General features: G+C 37.0%; 4 protein-coding genes across 14 annotated transcripts; 2 read left to right on the top strand and 2 right to left on the bottom strand.

The window, feature by feature from the left end:
* Positions 1–93: 93 nt before the first annotated feature.
* LOC105284112 (torsin-like protein) lies at positions 94–1,942 on the top strand. Its single transcript, XM_011347385.3, has 3 exons — positions 94–789; positions 941–1,206; positions 1,286–1,942. Exons 1-3 carry the CDS (start codon positions 600–602, stop codon positions 1,880–1,882), a joined length of 1,053 nt encoding a protein of 350 aa, XP_011345687.1. The 5' UTR covers positions 94–599; the 3' UTR covers positions 1,883–1,942.
* Positions 1,943–1,965: 23 nt separating this feature from the next.
* LOC105284150 (protein vav) lies at positions 1,966–8,998 on the bottom strand. 2 transcript variants are annotated; one of them, XM_026970399.1, is made up of 9 exons: positions 8,861–8,998; positions 7,915–8,435; positions 7,764–7,832; positions 7,375–7,504; positions 5,834–6,196; positions 5,255–5,575; positions 4,772–5,176; positions 4,310–4,560; positions 1,966–4,199 (listed from the first exon to the last, which is right to left on the bottom strand). In XM_026970399.1, exons 2-9 carry the CDS (start codon positions 8,319–8,321, stop codon positions 3,842–3,844), a joined length of 2,304 nt encoding a protein of 767 aa, XP_026826200.1. In that variant the 5' UTR covers positions 8,322–8,435; positions 8,861–8,998; the 3' UTR covers positions 1,966–3,841. The 2 variants fall into 2 exon arrangements, with proteins under 2 accessions (XP_026826200.1, XP_026826199.1); XM_026970398.1 differs by lacking the exon at positions 7,375–7,504 and adding an exon at positions 6,582–6,771.
* A 584-nt stretch (positions 8,999–9,582) lies between these two features.
* LOC105284110 (deoxyribonuclease-2-alpha) lies at positions 9,583–15,074 on the top strand. Of its 10 annotated transcripts, none has more exons than XM_011347376.3 (10): positions 9,583–9,719; positions 10,461–10,666; positions 11,840–11,971; positions 12,062–12,181; positions 12,622–12,799; positions 12,937–13,116; positions 13,248–13,566; positions 13,950–14,052; positions 14,136–14,274; positions 14,599–15,074. In XM_011347376.3, the coding sequence occupies exons 3-10, from the start codon at positions 11,964–11,966 to the stop codon at positions 14,722–14,724; spliced, it is 1,173 nt and encodes a 390-aa protein (XP_011345678.1). In that variant the 5' UTR covers positions 9,583–9,719; positions 10,461–10,666; positions 11,840–11,963; the 3' UTR covers positions 14,725–15,074. The 10 variants fall into 10 exon arrangements, with proteins under 10 accessions (XP_011345678.1, XP_011345676.1, XP_011345679.1 ...); XM_011347374.2 differs by having other exon boundaries at positions 9,586–9,719; positions 10,443–10,666; XM_011347375.2 differs by having other exon boundaries at positions 9,594–9,719; positions 10,438–10,666.
* Positions 15,075–15,138: 64 nt separating this feature from the next.
* LOC105284111 (protein vav) lies at positions 15,139–19,333 on the bottom strand. The gene is made up of 7 exons (XM_011347383.3): positions 17,903–19,333; positions 17,778–17,825; positions 17,524–17,701; positions 17,002–17,358; positions 16,461–16,781; positions 15,623–16,036; positions 15,139–15,383 (listed from the first exon to the last, which is right to left on the bottom strand). The coding sequence occupies exons 1-7, from the start codon at positions 18,307–18,309 to the stop codon at positions 15,168–15,170; spliced, it is 1,941 nt and encodes a 646-aa protein (XP_011345685.1). The 5' UTR covers positions 18,310–19,333; the 3' UTR covers positions 15,139–15,167.
* Between the last annotated feature and the right edge of the window lie 2,292 nt (positions 19,334–21,625).

Below are 21,625 nucleotides of genomic sequence, written 5' to 3'. Positions count from 1 at the left end.
GTTTATATAAAATTTAATCGAATAAAGAGACCATTATGTGCGAAAAGTTCTAATCGCAATTGCGAAGTCGTAAACAAATCGACCAATCATAGTCAAGTATTCTCAAAATAAATATGTTTGACGATTAGTTGGTCCACTTATGCGACTTTACGGTTACGACTAAAATTTTTGCAGATATGAAATAGCCTTAATTCAACAATAGTTAAGAATAATTTCCATTTCAAGCAATGCGACAGATAAACTTTTCTTTTGCGAATGATTTTACTCGATAATAAATTACACAAATTTTTATTTTCTAGTAATATGTGCTAAAACTTAAAACTTTTATTTACCCTTCCGTTTAATCTCTCAAAGCTTATCGAATTTTGCGATTAACATTTGGTCTTTCACGCGACTCCACAATATCTATACGAAAAAAATGAGATCCTGTGAATCTGTGATTAATAAATCTAGTTTAACGCGACTGGAAGACGATGCAGCAGGACGCCAGTAACATTTCAATACAGTATGAGACTTTAACATGCTCTGGCGAAGACCTGCTATGTGAAGTACCTGTGGAAAAAGAAGACTGAAAAATATTTTGTTGTCGATGGTTAAACATGAATTTTGCCGGCCACGTTTTGGTGCCTTTGTTTATTCTTGCGTTAATCGCAACCGCACGATGCGAACTGTTGACATTAGGTTTAGTCGGCTCCGTGGTAAGCGGCATAGGTTATTATGTGTATGAAAACTACAAGTGTACGTACCAGGAATGCTGTACGGACGAATATATTAAACCCGATTTGGATAGTAAGTACAACTGTATGCTCGTTTTTTAAATGTAAGAACGATACCTCCATTAACAAAACCCAGCGTCTCCATTTCCTTGGAAATTAGAGTTTTTCATACTTGCAAAAATGTTTTCCCGCATTTTGAGACAGAAAACTCATTAAAATTATAGAGCTGGAGTACATGCTTACTGCTAAGCTGTACGGACAGCAAATCGCTCACGAAACTATCATAACTGCACTACGAGGACACTTGGGAAGCAACAACTCGCCCAAGGCACTTGTTATGAGTTTTCATGGTACTCCAGGAACTGGCAAGAATTATGTGGCTCAAATGATCGCCACGGCATTTTACAAAAAGGGCGTTGAGAGCCAATATTTTCACTTTTTCAACGGTCGCAACGACTTTCCCTTACAACAGAAAGTAGACGAGTACAAGGTAGGAGTCCCTGCTTCTGGTACCTTCCTAAAAATTCATTTGTAATGTAAAATTAAAGTGTACGTAATTTGTTTTATAGGAGGATCTGTATAGGATTATTTCGAAGGGTTTGAAACAGTGCGAGAAATCGATGTTCGTGTTCGACGAGGTAGACAAGATGCCAGAGAACCTGATGAACGTGCTGGTGCCCTTCCTGGATTACTACAGCTACCGCAAGTCGTCCAAGAGCAGCGAATCCATGATTCAGAACAAAGCTATTTTTATATTCCTCTCGAACACCGGCAGCACTCAGATAGTGAAGCACCTGACAAGCCTGTGGGAACAGGGCAGGAAGCGGGACGACACCCGGTTGCAGGACTTTGAGAAGCTGATAGCCGACGGGGCGTTCAATGAGAAGGGTGGTTTCCATCACAGTGACGCCATACAGACTAACGTGATCGACCATTACGTGCCGTTCCTGCCCCTCGAGGAGGTGCACGTTAGAAAGTGCCTGCTGAGGATTTTCTCGGAACGCGGCGTCCTGCCGACGAAAGAGATGATGGAGGAGGCACTGTCGCACTTGACCTTCGGCCCGGAACCGCATAATCTGTACTCGATGGCCGGCTGCAAGAGAATAGAACAGAAAGTTGCTGCCATCGTGTACCGTAAACAGTCGGTACCTAGAACTGATAATTGAGATAATTTTTTGATACGCTTAAGGATTGATATTAATAAAATAGTGATCGTGAGAGAAAAATCGTCGTATACGCATTTATATAACATCTCGATAAGGCCCTTTATTGATAGAATCTTATTGGCACACTCAGAAAAATATATCTAACAATTAAAAAAATAGTAAAATTAATTTCTTACAAATAAAAAATATATGATATATAGATGAGATAAATATATTTTTGTATAATATGTGTATATATATATATATATATGTCTATCTATATATGTATACATATAGAAGTTGTTCGATAACTAGTAGCGTATAACTACGATGGAAGGAGAATAATTCTCAATTTTTCTTCTCAAATAAATTTTTTATAAGTAATTAAACAATTCTCCGCTGCTCGGAGCAACGATATACTGAGCGAATTGTAGAGGCCGTTAGTGAGAGATTTAATATCTCCGAATGTCTGGAACTTAATACCTAAGTTACTGTCACTTGAACAATTTTAATTAGTTTAATTAGGGGGTTAGTGGAACGCTACAATTGAGCTCGCGATAAGCCAAGACTTTTAGGCAGCTTCTTTTCATGAGCTTTCAGCTCGGCGTTGCTCCAAACAACTCTTGAGGAACAAGAATTTTATATATAATTATTCAACATCTCTGAATACATAAAAAAAATTATGCAACTCAACAAATAGAAAAACACATTGTTATCGTTAGAAGGTTATAAAATTCAACGCGCCTAGATATAAAACTGATAATAGTTGTTTCAAACTATAATTAACAACGAAAGTTTAATTTATAACAAATATAGATATATAATAATTTGGTTCCACAGTGAGAAGTGATCTCCTCCGTCCTTTAATTACCGAACATCCTGTATATAATCTGTAATATGAATTTGTTCGTAAAATTTCAATGTAACTAGTATCCATTAATTGTACTGAAGGGATTACGGTATGTACAATTGATATCTGGCAATTGACTCTGAAATCTAATCATAAAGAAGAAAGTTGTCAGCAACGTATAGTCTACCACGTACATGTAGTAGTACGTCTGCAAAAGTGAGAATCGTTAACGTAATCTTCTTTTTTTTACGAAAAATTTCTCATCACCGTAATTATAGTATCAACGTATAAAAATCTTATTTTTTAAATTCTTTGGTAGTCTCGTTCGTTTTTTTTTGTAATTCTTCTTGGAAAGAACTCGATTCGAGATTTCTTCAAGAAAACAAAAGCAATTCCCACTTCTTCAGAGGCATCCTACCATATGCAACCTATATGTATATTTCTCTAAATGCACATTCTCGGTTAAACAACTTTAGTCCTTATGATCTCGCCGCCTCACAAACAGGAATGCCGCGTTCGCAGTAAAAAATAGTTGTCGTATCTGTAGTCACACTATACACGTGGCTAAATATATATATATATATATATATATATATATATATATATTTGTTTAAGCGTAGCGCCAAGGCGTATGCTACATCAGTGTACGCGTGTGGTCGCGTTTAGACCTCGTGAAACATAAAAGAACGGTAACGCGAAGTTTTTACGCGAATTGTATACATTTATCTATCGTATTCTCTTTTCTTATTTTATACAAACGCGGAACACCGTACAGTTGTCCATTTCCTACTGAGGTATGCATCAACAGAATCATCATGATTGCACCAGATGATTACCATGATATATCATTTAACAGCCACCGTAAGGCTAACAGATATTAGATTGTTGCGCATGACGTATCAATTTCATATCGATTTTTCATCAGATAATTTCTGAAGAAATAATGCGTGTTATTACAATTTATTCAAGATAAAAAAAGCTTTTTGCGTAATTTCATTAAAAACAGAAAGTTCTTAAATTGCAGCGCGATTTAAAAATATTTGAGGAGAATTATATAAAGGGCTTTTGAAGTTTGATACAATCATGCGCAACAACGTACTAATATATATTGTATATTGACATTAATAATTCTATGTTTCCTGGACATACTCTTTTGGAAAAAATCCTACTTGATTATCTATTTTACCCTTCCACCATCCTTTGGCATCACCCTCCTTGCTCAGTATTACGACTCGACAACCACGTCGTAAGCTCAACTGGTTGCGCTCACTGCCGCGAAAGTCGAACAGCGCCGTAGCTAGGACGCACCGGTACGGCCATAAAAGACGCTGATCCAGCTTTTCGAAGTTTTCCGATAACGACGCGCGTTCATAGTACTCGACGAGCTCGACGACGCTCTTGAAGAAGCGGGACTCGCTGAGATAGTATAGATCCGCGCCATCCACGTCTCGCTTGAACACTCGAATGTGTTTCACCGCTCCAGCCGCTCTGAAAAATATCGTAGCACGTAATATGGAAATATTTGTTTAAATAAAAAAATATAGGAAAAAAATAAATTTTAAATAAAAATAAATATTTTTGGGAAACCGGGAACTTACTTGATGCTGAGTGCGTAATTGGTTTCGTGCTTGAGACGTATTTGTCCGGCTGGACGAATACGCAACATGTACGTGCCATCCTCACGAGACTCCAACTTGGTGGAAGCTGTGTCCCTGCCCATTTCCCCGACGAACCATAACTTAACGGAGAGCGCACGCTCGCATGGTAACGGCGGCGTCGGCATGCAGCGACCCGAGTGCGCGATGCACTGCTTGTGCACAGCTAGGCGGCATATCTCGCATTTATAGCCCTATGCAGCAATAAGACAATTTATTGAAAAATTTATTATTTATTTATTTAAATGATGCGGCAAACTTTCATTCATTCGTAAATCTAACTTCCTAACATTTCTTAACATAAATTTAATAATTTTAACATAAACTTATAACAAGCTTGAAATGCCAATTTGTCATGCGATTGATATGAAGGACTGACTGACCACTATACCGAGCCAACTGTACCTGGAATATCCGGCCTTTGAGAAACTTGCCGCACCGTTGACAACTTCGGGGAGCGTCAAACGTCGTCAGCTTGAACCTGTGATTGGTATTGCGACAGGCCGCGGGGTTGACGTTGTCCATCGCGTCTTGCAGCGCCTTTATCCATACCTGCTTCTGCTCCTCTGTCCGCGCGTATAGCGTGTACGCCGTGTACGCCTGCTTATGTACAAGTAGCCATTGGTAGGACCAACGTGAGTCCCTGCCCAATGTTCGTCGACCTATATGATCCTCCAGTCTGTAATCGTCCAGTCGTAGAGTCTCCCGGTAACAGTACTGGTCTCCCCTACCGGCTTTACAGATTAACACCACCTGTTCGAAGACGAACGCGTAGCGGGCTTTTATCCGCTGGTCGCCATGAGCTTTCACCTGTAAAATAAATCAAGTCAACGATCATTCACGACGCAAACGTGTGCGTTCCCTTGTTCGAGAAAGATTTAGGCGGACCTTGAGCTCGCCGTCGCGAAGTAACCGGCCGAAGTCCTTCAGTTGCGCGTCCTCGGGCACATCCCAATCGACTATGGACGCCTGAATATCCTTAATGATGTCCAGTGTATCGGAGTCGCGCTTCACCTCGTTTATGTACTGAGCGACGTCGACCATCACTTCTCTCGCTTTCGTCAACGCGCGACAGTCCTCGACCCATTCGCGAGGTGTCTCTTCGACCAATTTATCCAACAATAAATGATACTTGAGCACTCGCTGCATCGGTACGGACAATATATCACGTAGTTTGAATTTACCGTTGTTAGCTTCTTGTTGGCATCTCTGTAATAGATATTAAATGTCGGGACAATTCAAATGCAAACGCTATTGCCATATTCGTAATTTTATGCAGCATACTTTTTTCCGAAGCTATAAGTTTTCCAGTAATAATTAATAATTTCTTTTAGGGACTATTAGTTTAATATATTAAATAATATATTAAATAAGTTCAATAAAATATATAAAATATGTTAAACAAGTTTTCAATTTTGTCCTAATCCTGTGATTCCACGATTTTATGATTTACGCTACGAGACTCACAATAACTTCCTGATTGACCACTTCATTACGCGCACAAGCTTCCTGTAAAGTATTTTGTGCGAGGGTGAGGTTCGCACAGTAATCGCCGTAGATGAGGAACTTCTCTCGCCAGTCGAGAAAGACCTGGGCGAGCGCGGCACCGTTCCGCGCTTTGCGCAGCTGGCTATGGAAGCCCACGTGAATCTCCGCGAGCTCCTTGATGCCGAAGAAGATGCGGGCGGAGTCCTCGGGTCGCAATAGCGATGACAACGGTCGGGCAAAATGTCTGAGCAAGCTACTGAGAACCTCCGTATAGTTCCGTTCGGTCTCTACGAGTTCCTGAATCACGTAATCCCTCTTCTCGCCACCGGCAATACCGCCACCCTGTTGTGCAGAAATTGCCTCAATGAGAAAAGGCGTTTTATAATGCACAGTGCGCGAGTTCCAATGCAACAATCTCGATTTATAAGCTGTAAAGCGTCGCATATAGTAAACAACAAAAAATTGATCACCCGTAAATGCGCAAATGATAAATAAAACAAAGCTGTGACTGGCCTATTCTTTATCTTTAATGATTAAATTAACACCTCATAAATCTCCATGCAATCCTTGTGTGTCCTTTAAACACAGAGTGTCTCTCATCAACTGCCCTTCTTCAAAGTTTTTAATAGGCAATTTCGTAGCCAAAGAGCAGAAGATTTCAGAGGCACGTTGTGCACAATTAAAACTTAAAGAAATGTTTATAACCGAATAGGAATAAATGGATGACCTGCGCAACAGACGGAGGAGGTGGCAAGTGCAAACTACAGAGGTCCTGGTAGATCTCCTCGCTTTGCGCGTGGCTGCAAAAAGCTCCATACCCATCCTCCTCGGCGACCGGGTCCTCATTATCCCCGCCGCCGCCTGCCTCGTCACCCTCCCGTCGCCTAAACCTCTTACGACGTCCTTCATCCTCGCGGCTTTAGCATAAAAACATAAAAGAATACGGCACATGCATACTACAGCACATGCACGCTAACAGAGTTTGCGAAATTTTATTAACCAAATTATATGTGTGAATGACACGATTAAAAAAAGTTATAACAACTTTCTGCCAGCGACGGCGATGTCGATTGCGATCGGTATGATGAGTTGCCACAAGTCAACTTCAGCATTATGAATAAAACAATGCCACCATTATTGTATCTCATACATAATTTATTAAGTTGACTAATATAATAGCGTGTAATGTATATATTACGAGAAATATGTAATTCAAATTCATTACATTTGATAAAATATATAGCTGCATAATTTTAGCAAGTTGAAACTTTAATGCCACGATAATATTAAAAACGTCACACAAGTAACTGATAAAATATTTGATTAATTTATTTTGATTTTGATTTATTAACGGGAAAAATACGACGCTTGGTTCTAAAACATTGCACTTTTCAGGTTTACTCATTGGTTTCATATTGTATCTGATTATTCAGTAGTAAGGAGTTCCGATACAATAACGGCCGTTTTCTCAGCAAAATGCTTTGCAAAACAGTGAAGTTGTGAGGCACGATGGCATATACCTTCTCTGCGGAAGGCCACTCGGACTGAGAATTGCTCGAGAAGCAGAGCAATTCGTGATAAACGTGGGACTCATCATCTACATCCACAGCTCTAGTTTTTATGGTAAATGCCACCAATCCGGACATGGCGCTAAATCAGTTAATAAAAATTACTGACGTTCTCTTTTCGCTTTCTCAGAAGCAGATTGTACAATTATTTAAAAAATTTTTCCCCTTTCTTATTTGAGGAACAAATGTACGCCTATGCCAACTTCATGAAGGAAAACGTAAATTTCTTTGCAAGAAACTTTGGTCTCTACGACTGATGCACAATATTCGTGACACTTTCTTTCGTCAATGAATATTGCAAACTTAATCAAAATACCAGAGTTCGAGTAACAGATCCTTACCCTGCGCCAGCGCTTTGCAGATCTTTGTATATGTCCTCCTGCGATTTCCCATGACCGACAGAAAAACCACTGTAATGAGATTTATCTTTTGATTAATCGACGATAATTTAAGTGTCGGCGCCGAGAAACGCAGAGTCAATTCATTACTTACGGTATACCCTTTCGCCTGAGCCGCGGACAATTGGACAAGGTGGAGAGCGTGCAGAGAACGCGATGGAAGTTGGACAGGTCGAACAGCATAAATGGTTCAAAGAGCTCCGAATCGGAGAGCCCGAAGACGGTCGAGCACACCGACAAGAACACTTTGATGTTGCGCAGACAGAGGAACTGCGCCATTTGCGGCTTCTGGTTCACGTCCTTCATGTCTATGCATCCTGGATCCACGATGTTCAGCAGATTACACAGCAGAACACCGTCCCGCAACGTATAAGCGAGATCAAACGCTGTCGCCTGTGGCCAGTTAGCTTTATGATCCGCTCGTAACGCACCGCATCTCGTCAACCAGCAGACGCATTCGTACCAGCCCTTGCCAGCGTCCGTGCTGTCCGTTCTGTTCATTTTTATTATTTTTTTTATCGTAAGCTGATTAGAGCGTTAAGGATTCGATCTGGCAACTGCTTTGTCCCTTCTCTGTTGGGCTTAAGGTTTCAACGATGTTCATCACGTTGTACCCTATTGAAAACAGAAAATTTATAATAAGAATATTATAAGTAATAAAATATAAATATATAAGAAGTCTGTTAATATTTATTACATCATAAAGGATTAAAGAATAGATAACTGCATGGTAAGAAATTAAACTTTTACAAAGTATCTAGTATTAAATTGTGATGACTATTTTTCATGAGCTTTAGCAATATCATGAACATCACAAAATACATCGACTATGTAATATCCTGTAATAAATGTATAAAAGTATCATCTTTTATTTTATACGTAATAATTATTGTGACATATAAAATAATGTAATAATAATAATAATTGATGCTATATATGCCAGACGATGACTATACATTAATGTATATATTATTTCATACATAATATAATAATGTGTGCGTGTGTGAATAAAGTATAAAGAAATAACAATCAGTACTAACGTTAAATTCGAATCCACGCTAATGCTCGAGAGCGCATCCTTCAAGCATCACAAAGGTTGCAATCAGTGCGACACGCGACGAGACCTCACGATCTCATTATACGCTGCCAAGAGCAGGAGAGTCCTCATATGACACAACGACTCGTCGCATAACTCGGAACCCGCGAGGCTCCCCGATCCGCGCGATCGAATCGCGGGTGTCCCTCTTTCTTATCGCCTCTCCTAATCGTTGTGACTGGTCGATTGACCACCGAGCGTCTTCTCTCCGTCGTACGTTCGTCAAACGGCCGCGTCAAGGGGACGCCGGAACCAAGGCATCGCGTCGATCGTTGTCACGGCAGATCTCGACGTTGCAGCGACATCCAAGCGGCCCTCGATCCTATCCCACTTTACGATCTCATCGTTGGCCCTATCCCTTCGTCGTTGCTAGCGAGATAGGAAGACCACGAGAGACAGATACGGGAGTCTGCGGAGAAGACAGAGAGAGAGAGAAAGAGAGAGGGAGCGAGAAAGGGGAGAGAGAAAGGACACGGTGCATACACACGGCGGATATGCACACGGAACACGAAGAGTGTCACTCCTGGTGCGCGCGTAACCCCGTGCTGCACGTCGCGAGCAGCTCGTCCATGCTCGGCAGCGCGATTTTATCGCGACGTTCGTTCCGCGTTCTCACCGCACGCAGGCGAACTCGCGCGGCCGCCACACAACCACACGAACGACCGTCGACCGATGGACGACTCCGTTTTGGAGATCTCGCAGGCCCGGCTGTAGCCGCTCGGGAACCACGCGCGTCTACGGGCAGCAGCTGCGATCGATTTATGGGGAAATCGATGTCTTCGTAGTAAAGAAAAAATGTTGAAGTGAGTGAGCTACGTGAATGAACATGGGAAATAAGAAAAGGAAAACTCGCAAATTTTATTGCTGTTATTTATTTAATTGTTACGATGATTTTTATCACGTGCTTGTATTTTGAAGAATCTTTTACTTTCGATGCTTTTATGTAGTTTTTGCATGCGAAATATCGTGTATGAGAGCGTATTTTAACAATTGCGCTGCTTCGTACGCCACACAATTAAGGATAGTTGCATGAAGTTGGCTAACATCGCAGCAGTCGAGCGCTCGAACGTGGTATATCGACTTCGGTTTCGCGCTATAAAATTCAAAGTGGTCATCCTTTCTATTTGTTTTCCGTTCCTTGATTTATTTACTAAAAGTTTGACGATAATTTTTGTTAAAGTTGCTTTCAGTTAAAAAAAGAGGATTGAAAGGAACGTATAATAGATAGACATGACTTCTTTTATTTTTTCTGATAAACAATGAAGTAAAATATTAATAAATTAGGGTGAAGTTTTAACTCATAAAAATATATTTCATTTCAAAATATTAAAAGAAATATGCATGTAATAAGTACAAAATGCAAAAGAGGAATAAATTGGTCTTGTATGCTATTTTCTTTTTATTTCTTTAGAAATAAAAAATCTCTTCTCGCTTTACTTTTGAAGAGTGATCAATACTATAAACATTTATTTTGTTTCTATCATCTTTGAATAAATTTAATGAAGATTATATCGCATTAAGTACAGATCATTTGTTACGAAAAGACTTCGCGTTACATCTCGGATTGTACAACATATCATCTGAATGCATCATGCTCATGGGGAGCACTGCATGTGACGTCATCAGTAATCCTGCGAGCGCTATTCTTCCCGTGGTTTTTGCCTTTCTTACGTCATGCAACGAATGTATATTCTACAATAATGTATCGATGTCATCAGCCGAAGAGCTAGATCGTAGGAAAAGGTCGCAGGTAAATACGTTTTTCTTAGACGAATGTGTTTATGGGTATCTCACGCATTCATCAAAGATTTCTTCGTGTGACGCTGTTGGCCTGTTGCATTCACGAAGGTTACCATGGTGAACATAGGCACATAAGTGGCGTGCGAGGGCGATGCGCGCGCGATTGCCTTGACGTTATCTGCTTGCGGAGGAGGCAGTATCAATTTGCCTTTGTTAATTTTACTATAATATGATGTATATTCATCCTTAAAATAGTTTTATTACTTCGAGAAGTTTTATATTAAACGTGGGGTGTAGAACCACAAATCTTTTATATTGAATATTTGAAAATTCGGATAATTTTGTCTTACAGATGCTTAAAAAAGTAAAAATTATACAAAGTTATTTTTAATTTTTACTAGAAATTGGAGAAGAAAAATAATTTTATTTTATAAAATTTAATTTTGAGTAAATTTTGTTTTAATCAGAATACAAGTTTAAGTATTATATTTCTTAATATTACAAATTGTTTTTGTAAAAAAGAAAAATAGTAGAAATCAATAAAATAAGCAGAATTAATATTATAAAAATAAAAAATAAAAAACTTCGCAAAATTGGAACTTTTTTGCAACATTATTTACATAGCGTTTACTTATGGAGATATATTTATTCTATAAAAAGACATAAGTAAGATAGTATTGACTAACATAATTTTGTAAAAGATGCATACTAAAAACTCAAGTTTCCTTTATTAGAAAATAATTTACTGTTATACGTTTGGTAATTTTTTTAACTATCCATGTTTCGAAAGTTTTATTCAAAAGAATTTATTTGAATTTTTGATATAGAGCAGTGGCGTGTATAATCAAGCACGAAATTTTTATCTATACATATAAGCGTATAAATTTTTCACTGCTTCTATCGCGAACATCTGCGGAATGATATCAAGATGTAGAGATGTACAATTAAAATAGAGATAAAAAGAATTTTCGACATACAACAGTAGCATGTATCATCAAGCACATAGTTTTTACATAAGCGGATAAATTTTTCAAGTGATAAATTTTCCACTATTTCTGACGCGAACATCTGTAGAATGATATTAATTAAGTATGAGTGAAATAGCGATAAAAAAAGTATTAAGTTCACAGCCGTCAATATTATGGCAAGTGCAAATGTACGTATATATTCGCACGTGTTTCAGAATGAACTTGAGTAAAAATGTGACATACGCTTAAATGAACTGAAAATAATATTACTGGGCTGCTTATCGAACCGATTCCTGTAGCCTTGTATTTTGACGTAATCAGTTCAATAACAATATATAAATGCAGCAGTGCGTACTTATTGTCACTTTACGCCTCTTATGATCAACTGCTTATTGAACTAGCAGTGGTCATTCTACTTACGATTTTTCTTGATTTGGAATATCAATAAGCTTGGAAATGTTTTCGTTATTATGTGTGAGCATTTTGTTGCTCGCATGTGACACAGTAAATACGGCTGCTCCTCGGTGCAGAGATGAAAACAATCGAGTAGTTGATTGGTGAGTTTTTTTATAATTTTTTGAAAATAACATCGATTGCGAAACATTATAGTTTACCGTAAGGAATAAAATCAAAGAGTTTAAGATATTTTGCATTTATATATAAATACATCTTTTAACAAAATTTAACACGAACATATAATTTATACATATAAATTGCTTATTATATAACAATTTATTTTTATTATTTTAATAATTGATTGCTATTATGTTAATATTTATTTTTATATAACAAAATTAATTTAGAAAATCGAACAAAGTGCATATTTTAGTAAAACGTCATTATTTTTTAGTCTTTTTATATAAGAAATTTTAAGTAAAACATAATAATTTTTTAATCCTTTTTTAATGCTTATACTTATGATACTTATCATAAATATTATATTGCGTCTATTACATTACTGTCATGATAATTATATGCGTTCTTCCTATTCACTTAGGTATGTACTTTATAAATTACCGAAGGTATCGCATAGTAGCAATCCTACAATTAAAAGTGGATTAGCGTATCTGTATATGACGAACAATACTGTTGACAAAGGTTGGCAATTATCAGCGAAAAATATTAGCGCAAAGAATTCTATGCCGGGAAATACATTGACACCTTTATATAATGACGTAAGAAACAAAGAGAACACATATCCTGTAACATACATACACACATATATAAATTAAATATGATACATATCCTGTAACATACATACACACATATATAAATTAAATATGATACATATTTTGTATACATTCAATTTTAGTCAGAAGCAGAAAAACTTTTCTGGCTTTTATATAACGATGATCCGCCTAATAGACCCAGCAGCGGAAAATACGGTCATGCAAAGGGTGTTTTGATGGCGAACCAACGGCAAGGTTTCTGGCTAATACACAGTGTCCCAAATTATCCACCCGTGCCTAACACTGGCAATGATACAAGACCGGTATATATCTATAAGCGTTCTAATATTTTATTTTCAACAATCAATACCTTTTAAGAATATACCTGATAAAATAAATTTTAAATGACTTTAAGATAAAGAATAAATTTTTAAGCTGTAATGAGTATTCCTAGGAACGATTTGTGGACGAAGATCCAGGAAATTCATCTGGGTACGGCTATCCACCGTCTGGAGAGCATTATGGACAGAGTTTCCTGTGCATCTCGATGGACAACGATCAGTTCGACTTGGTCGGGCAACAAATGATGTACAATCAGATAATAATATACCGAAGGAACATCCTTAACACGTTCGCCGCGAAGTTCCCGGTGCTTACAAAGGCGGCCAAACAGAAGCGTATCAGACATGCGCCCTTCACTAGTAAAGTAACGTTGAAATCATCAGGCTCCACCACATTCCTGTCATTTGCCAAAAGCGATAAGTGGCAGAAAGGTAAACACGTCTGGCATTCTTATATGTACTAATATGTGCACAACATACGACATTTTACATGTATATATGCTGCAAATATTTTCCTTCGAAATGACGTGTTCCGATGATTAATTTATTCTTTATTAATTTATTATTGATTTTTTAGTTTTATATATTTCTATATAAAAATGTGTTCAAACTGTTATTGCGCTATATAAATATTACTGAGCAATTCTTTTGATTAAAATGAAACTTTGTTTGTCAAATTTCATAATGAAAAATTTTTGCGCTTTTAATTTTGAATTGTTTATTTTATTTATTGGCAAATAGGAGAAAATATTTTCCCATATGTAATATGAGTAATGTTTTTATATAATTCTACAGTGTTTTGTATTAATTTGTAGACTTGTACGATCAATTTGTTGCATCGACGTTGCAAGCTGATTTATTTGCGGAAACATGGTTGAATGGGCGAGGAAGGTTGCCATCAGATTGCGCGCGCGTAAAGTACTGTCATAACTGTTTGTTTCAATCGCTATATAAATTTCAATTATATTCTGTTTTAATATAATTATTTATTACTTTAATAGAGTCTACAATGTGCAATCCATATATTTGAAAGGGGTTGATGTTGATTTCAAGAGCAGTCGCGATCATTCCAAGTGGGCAGTGTCTGTCGAAGGAAAACAGAATAAAACTTGGACCTGTATTGGTGATATTAATCGAGCGGTAAGTGTGCGCCTTTTAACACTTTTCAAAAAAATTTGATATTAACTACATCTGTAAATCGCAGGTATTATATAATCTCTCTTCTTGATAGCGCAAAGTAAAACATGGATAAACCTAAATGTTATGAAGAACAGAAATATACAATTAAATAGAGAATTTAAAAATAATAATTGGTTAAATCACTTATCTTTTTAAAGTAGCGAAAACTCTTGTACAACTGAGATTACGATTATCAAATTTCTGTACATGTATCTTTGGGACTTAATTCGCTAAAGGAATGTAAAATACATTAATCGCAATCTCGTTTTTATATATATATTGCAGGATACACAGTACATACGAGGTGGCGGAACTGTTTGTTTCAACAATCGGAAAGTCTGGGAAAACTATCGACATGCTGTGAACGATGCGGAACCATGTCCCAGGCGTTTCGGTGCAGTGCAAGTTTAGTGCTTTTATCAACAATTTAGTTGATAGAGTTTGTTAGTTAAGAGATCTAATTGCAATAATACATAACAATAATAATTACTCTCGCTGCGCATAGTAGCGCACACATACATGTGTATTCAACATGTACACGTAATTTCGTTATTCAAATAATGTGTAAAGTCAGGAAAATATTATTTGACATTTAATAATGAACATATTCTACAAAATAATATTTTCTCGTAGAGAAGTAGTTGCATATTATGTATACAATATATTTTAATTTTATGTATACAATATATTGGCAATGCTGATGTGAAGATACGCATGTTTTAATGCAACATAGAACCTTGGTAGAATATATTACTCGTAAATTAAAAATCGTTGCTGAAATATTTTATCACTGTGTTTCGCGCAAATATAATATAATCAAGAAAACCAGGACGCTAAAATCTGCATACATGGTATCACGTCAGATAGGAATACCTAGCTACATTAGGTCGCGGCGGCAACGGTAATGTCGGCGACGGCAATATCGGTGATGACAATGTTGGTGACGACAATGTCGGCGACGACAATGTCGGCGACGACGATGTCGGCGACAGCGGCTTTGGCATACAATGACCTGCGTCAGCAATGCAATGCTTATGTACAGCTAAGTGACACATTTCACACTTGTAGCCCTATGTAAGAAGATGAATTACTTAAAAATCACATAAAAATATGAAACGATATCCATCATTAAACTTTTACAATATTCTGTATTCCAACATTATAAAAGAAAGTTCTTTAGAAAGAGAACTTCTAGAGAAAATTATGTTATCCTTTTATATTTATAGAAAAAAAAACTTTAACACCGTATGTGAACTTTTTTTATTTTTTATTTAACTTTTTATTTTATTTATTTTTTATTGTACTTTACCTGCAATATCAGACCTTTGAGGAATTTATCACACCGAAGACAACTATTGGGAGTATCGAATGTTGTAAACTTAAATTTATGATTAGTATTACGACAAGCTTCGGGGTTGATGTTGTCCATTGCCTTTTGTAACGTCTTTATCCATATTTGTTTCTGCTCCTCTGTTCGTGCATATAACGTGTACATCGTGCATGTCTGCTTATGTACAAGTAGCCATTCGTAGGGCCGTCGTGAACTTTTGCTCAATGAGTGTCGTATGATTTTGTTTGTATGATACTCCAATTTATAATCGTTTAACCACAGGGTTTCCCGGTAACGATACTGGTCCGCCTTACCAGGCTTGCAGATTAACATCATCTGTTCGAATACAAATACATAACGAGTTTTTATTCGCAAATCGCCTTGAGGTTTTACCTGCAAAATAAATTAATTTAGCAACATTTTGCATATTATGTCAAATTAGTTGTGTTATTCATCGTATGTTTTTTTTCTAGAATTTATATTATCTACGTTATTTCTCTATAATATTATTCGCAGATTTTATTTTTAGTGATATTATCTTAACGGATTATGATGGTGTAATCTTTGTAACAATATACACATATATTGCATATCTATATATATTTAATGCTAAATTAAGATATGGAAAAGATGCATAACTTATCTCAAACTTAATTTATTCCAAAATAATAGTCTGCATTATAATATCATGAAAGAGATTCTCAAGTGATAGTTAAATTTTGATTAAGTGATTTTATAATTAACATTGTCGTCAAGCAGGTTTCTGCGCGCCAACTTCGTGAAAATGTTCCTTTATTTAAGAAAGCTTTAAGTGAACCTTGAGCTCGCCATCGCGAAGTAACCGGCCAAAATTTTTCAACTGCATATCTTCAGGCGCATCCCAAGCCATTATCGATGCTTGAATATCCTTGATGATGTCTAACGTATCAGAGTCGCATTTCACTTCATTTGTATATTGAATGATGTCGATCATCGCTTCCTGTGCTTTCATCAATACTTGATAATCCTCGACCCACTCACAAGGAGTCTCCTTGATTAATTTATCCAATAATAACTGGTACTTAAGCAGTCGCTGTATCGGTACAGGTAATATATCACATAGTTTGAATTTATTATTGTTAGCTTCTATTTGGCATCTCTGTAATAGATATTATTGTCAAGATATTAATGTCACAGTTCAAAAATACACATTATTTCTATATCTAAATATCATTCATATTTTTTCCGAAACAATATTTTCATAAAGTAATGATTTATTTTATAGACAGTTTAATATAGGTACTTGCAAAATATAAAGTTTTCAATTTTCTCTTGATTTTCTGATTTTACGATTTTACGATTTACGCTAACGGACTTACGATAACTTCCTGATTGATCACTTCATTACGTGCACAGGTTTCCTGTAAAGTATTCTGTGCAGTAGTAAGATTTGCGCAGTAATCACCGTAGATGAGAAACTTCTTTTTCCAGTCCAGAAAAATTTGAGCGATCACGGCACTGTTTCGCGTCTTGCACAATTGACTATGGAAACCCGCGTGAATTTCGGAGAGTTCTTTGAGGCCGAAGAAGATACGGGCGGAATCCTCGGGTCGCAATAGCGATGATAACGGTCGGGCGAAATGTTTAAGCAGACTATTGAGAAACTCCATATAGTTTCGCTCGGTGTCTACGAGTTCTTGAATCACGTAATCCCTCTTCTTGCCTCCGGCATCACTCTGTTATTGCAGAAATTACCTCGATAAGAAGAGTATTTTGTGACAATTATAGTTCAATATCAAGCACAAGACATCATGTGGATAACGATAATAATTAATCATTTTAATAATAAAGAAAAGCTTCTATTCCGCTGATCTATTCTTTAATAACTGTGAGAAAATGACCTGCATAATAAACGGAGGAGGCGACAGATGCAAACCACAGACATTCTGGTAAATCTTCTCGCTTTGAGGGTAGCTGTAAAAAGTGCTATACTCGCCCTCCTCGAAGATACAAGTTTTTATTCTGCAGTCTGCGTCATCATAATCGTGTAGCCTAATTCTCTGGTATATTTCCTCATAGCTGTGACATAAAAACATAAAAGAACAGTACATAAACTAAAGCATGGATGCTAAGAAAAATTACAACGTTTAATTACCTTGAATTTATATTTTCTTGCGATTTTACATGACCAATGGAAAAACCACTGCAATAAGTTTCTAATTAATTAATCATAATCTCAAGCTTGATGCCAAGAAATGTAAAAACAAAAAAATTATTTACTATATACTATTTCGTCTGAATCGCGAACAATTCGATAAGGCAGAGAGCGTGCAGAGAACGCGATGGAAATTAGACAAGTCAAACAGCATAGCTGGTTCGAACAGTTCCGACTCAGATAGACCGAAAACGTTCGAGCACACCGTCAGGAACATTTTAATGTTGCGCAGGCAAAGAAACTGAACCAACTGTGGTTTTTGGTTCACATGTTTCACATCTATGCTTCCTGGGTGCATGATGTTCAGCAGATTGCACAACAGAACACCATCTTGCAACACATAAGCAAGATCAAATGCGGTCGCATCTGGTCCATTGGCCTTGTGATCTGCTCCCAACACACCGCATCTCGTCAACCAATTGATACACTCGTACCAATCCTTGCCAGCGTCCGCGCTTCCTGGTCTACTCATTTTATTGCTCTTTATTGCCCGACGATTAAAACACTAAACACTTGTTTCCAATTTTACAGACGCTTTGTGTCTTTATTGTTGAGCTTGCGATGTCGAAGATATACATCAAACGTCACTGATCACTGATTACTGATCACTGAGTGTCTTCTTCTGCGTTCATTATGGGGCCGCGTTATGGAACGCCGGAACCAAGTTGTCGCTTCGCCCGCTGTAAAAGTATTCAAGTGCAATCAGCAGCGGTGGTTCTTGACTTCCATCCCACTTCACAGTCTCATCCTTCGCATTTCTTAGTCATTACTTGCGGAGGAAGGAAGGAAGTGAAGCCACAAGGGTCAGATATGCAGAGTCTGCAGATAAGATATACAGAAAAAGTACCAGACATAATGCGGTACATTGTGTAATACCAAACTATTAGTAGTTATTCGCGTGTAATCACATTCTACGCACCGTACTATGTTCGCTCTCATTCTCGGCGACAAATTATCGTGACATTTGTTTCGCTATCGTACGGTGAACTCGCGGCCGCACTCTATCGCTTGAACCGACAAACGAAATTCCGTACGCTCAACCGCAGATATTTAAAAATTTCGTGCGTACACAGGACGTCTGGGCATTATCAGATAGGTGTTGCTCGATGTGGCTTCAAGAACGTCGTTTCCGCGGTCGATTTTTGCAAAAAGGAATTCCTGCTTTGGAAAGACAGTACCGAGAGTAAGTTACATAAATGCATATAAAGAATAAAAAACAAAAGTAAAAAAAGAAATATTTTCTAATTCATTTTATTGTTTCGACTTTATGATATTTATTAATTAAAGGAACTGACACTCGAATACCTACAAATATCCGTCTAGGGAGAATTATGGACAGTTTCCTGTGAAATACCGTGGATAGCGATCAGTTTGACCTAGTTAATCGATAGCTGATGTGCAAAATTGCAATTGGATAATAACTAAAGATGTGTAACTGGACATCTTAAAATACGTTCGTGTGAATGTGAAATTTCCGGTGCTCGCGGACGTGTCTAATCAGAAGCATATTTGATAAATGTCCATTACTATCAAAGTAGCGTTGAGATTACACAATGCTACATTGCACAATCTGACGGATAAATCTAACATTTAAATTAACATTTAAACAATGAAAGAATCATTAATCAGAATTAACTTTTGAGCGGATATTGCTTCAACGAATAGTTCGGTATTGCAACTCATCCGCCACACAAAACACTATATTAAATGTGTATTTAAAAAATGTAATTCGCCTAATCAAATTTCTGTATTATTGTAAAATTGATTATTGAGAGTTCATTCTTCTCTGAGAAAGGTAGCATCTTTCTGTCTTAATTTGCAAGATGCTTTTGCAACCAGAACCTTGATAGGGTACATTACCGACAGATTCGAAGTCACTTCTATCAAATTACTATGCTTGATACGAGATGTCTTATCAATGCTGTATGTAAGGAAATTGATTGAGGGAGACGAAAAAAGAATAAAAAAAGTGCATATAGATATGGCGTCAAAGATGCTACACGAAGTCGCGTTAATCTTCAGCGTACTCGGATTACATGCATTATATTTGCATATTCATTTGCATCATTGACCTTGCTGGACCCCCTCGAACTTCATTGACCCTCTGCAGACCTTGTCAGACCTCATCTGTGACCTTGCCTAACATAATCGATTTCTCATCTCAAAATTTTAACGGCTTCCTGAAATATATATATATATATATATATATATATTTTTTTTTCTCTCTGCTTATTTTCAATATTATAAAATATGGAAAAATTGTTCTAAGTTCTATATATTCATAGCTATTTACGTTCTTTTACAATATATTTATTATACATTATTTTTTTACATTATTTAAATTTTGAAAAATATAGTCCTGTCGGTTCTTTGTTAAGAAAATAAGGACGAACGATGCATCAGCATTACATAATTCTTAACTTAGATTTTATGAAAAATCATGAGAGAAAGAGAGGGTGGCGTTTCTCTCTCTCTTTTCTCGTCATCGTTTTTTCTTTCTTAGCAATGATTATTATTTCATCGAAAAAATTGCAGATTAACTGGACAGGCCATTAATAACAAAGAAGAAGCGAATGGGCTACGATGATGGCAAGAGAAAGATGTGATTCGCTCTCTAATAAAAATTGTGAGAAATCGAACAAACTTTCATCGCAGCTACTTACTCGTCTACTACTACTACGTACTCGCCTGATCACTTCAAAGTTTTATCCCTGCGATTGGTGATTGGAATTTTTCCGTTGAAAAAGTTATTGCATGAATTTTACACGGCAGAATAGATTTTTATTTGCAAGCGTTTTATGATCTCTTTCTACTTTAACGAAAAGCTGTGCATTCTCTTTTGTTTCTCAATCAAGTTTTATTTAAAAAAATTCAATTGCTAATATTTATTACTGAGAAAGTTTTATTAACAAATTTGAAAAACTTTCTTGTGGACCTATTCCTTCAAGATAAACATATCAATTAAAATTCATTATTTTTTATTAAGTTTTAAAGAATAATGCAACTTGAAAATAACGATTTATAAATATATCGTACCTCATTACATAAAGATTGCGGAAGATCGTATTTCAATTCACTACTTTAGACTATATTAAAAGTCGTTTGCTAAAAACTTGCCCATGTGAGATTAATTATTGCTCATTTTTGCGGGATTTTCACGACTGCAATTCACGTCTTTTTCTTCCGATTCACGTAGGCGTACGTGACTCGAAAAACGCTGGCAATAACGGGCGTTGAATCACGACGATGGCGTTGGAGTCTCTTGGCTCGTCGAACTCGACGTGACGTCTGTGAATACTGCGGCTATGAATCAATCCCGAATCCGGGAAATTGGCCGGAGTGTTACATTGCCAGCTGCCAGCTCACAACCCTCTTAATCCCCTTATCCCAGCGACAGCCAGCTTGTTTTTCCGAGCATCAACCAGGGGCTGCTTCTAGATGCTCCTTTCGACCCCCTCGTTATTTTGTGTCCCTCAATTCGCACACGATCTCGAAATGTTTGCATGCGTTTCATGCAGAAATCAATTGGACTGCTTAGGGATTCAACTACACTAAGAGGCTTACTAATCCTCTGTTGATTTAACTCCATATTAACCCAGTACAGCTAATGGCAGTATTATCAATTATTTCTCAACGTTAATGTCCTGTCTTGCCGTAGGATAACGTTACTGATATCACATAAAATGTTGGAAAATTTATTGAAATTAACATCGATAAAGTCCATTAGTGACACGGTGATGAAAAAGATACTTTTTTACATGATATTTAATTAAACACTGTAATGTAAA

The sequence above is a fragment of the Ooceraea biroi genome, chromosome 6 (genome assembly GCF_003672135.1).
Source record: "Ooceraea biroi isolate clonal line C1 chromosome 6, Obir_v5.4, whole genome shotgun sequence".
NCBI classification, from domain to species: Eukaryota; Metazoa; Arthropoda; class Insecta; order Hymenoptera; family Formicidae; genus Ooceraea; species Ooceraea biroi.
The sequence above is the reverse complement of the archived record's forward strand: the minus strand, read 5'-3'. Positions and strand labels throughout refer to the sequence as shown.

Coding starts and splice junctions, on each gene's coding strand:
- LOC105284112 (XM_011347385.3), top strand. CDS start 600: ATGAATTTTGCCGGCCACGTTTTGGTGCCTTTGTTTATTCTTGCGTTA. Junction 790..940: donor TATTAAACCCGATTTGGATA/GTAAGTACAACT, acceptor TTAAAATTATAG/AGCTGGAGTACATGCTTACT. Junction 1,207..1,285: donor AGAAAGTAGACGAGTACAAG/GTAGGAGTCCCT, acceptor TTTGTTTTATAG/GAGGATCTGTATAGGATTAT.
- LOC105284111 (XM_011347383.3), bottom strand. CDS start 18,309: ATGAGTAGACCAGGAAGCGCGGACGCTGGCAAGGATTGGTACGAGTGT. Junction 17,826..17,902: donor TTCAGACGAAATAGTATATA/GTAAATAATTTT, acceptor AACTTATTGCAG/TGGTTTTTCCATTGGTCATG. Junction 16,782..17,001: donor TGATCAATCAGGAAGTTATC/GTAAGTCCGTTA, acceptor TATCTATTACAG/AGATGCCAAATAGAAGCTAA.
- LOC105284150 (XM_026970398.1), bottom strand. CDS start 8,321: ATGAACAGAACGGACAGCACGGACGCTGGCAAGGGCTGGTACGAATGC. Junction 6,772..7,763: donor CTGCAAAGCGCTGGCGCAGG/GTAAGGATCTGT, acceptor TTTATGCTAAAG/CCGCGAGGATGAAGGACGTC. Junction 5,576..5,833: donor TGGTCAATCAGGAAGTTATT/GTGAGTCTCGTA, acceptor TATCTATTACAG/AGATGCCAACAAGAAGCTAA.
- LOC105284110 (XM_011347376.3), top strand. Junction 12,182..12,621: donor AACAATCGAGTAGTTGATTG/GTGAGTTTTTTT, acceptor CTATTCACTTAG/GTATGTACTTTATAAATTAC. Junction 14,053..14,135: donor TCAGATTGCGCGCGCGTAAA/GTACTGTCATAA, acceptor TTACTTTAATAG/AGTCTACAATGTGCAATCCA.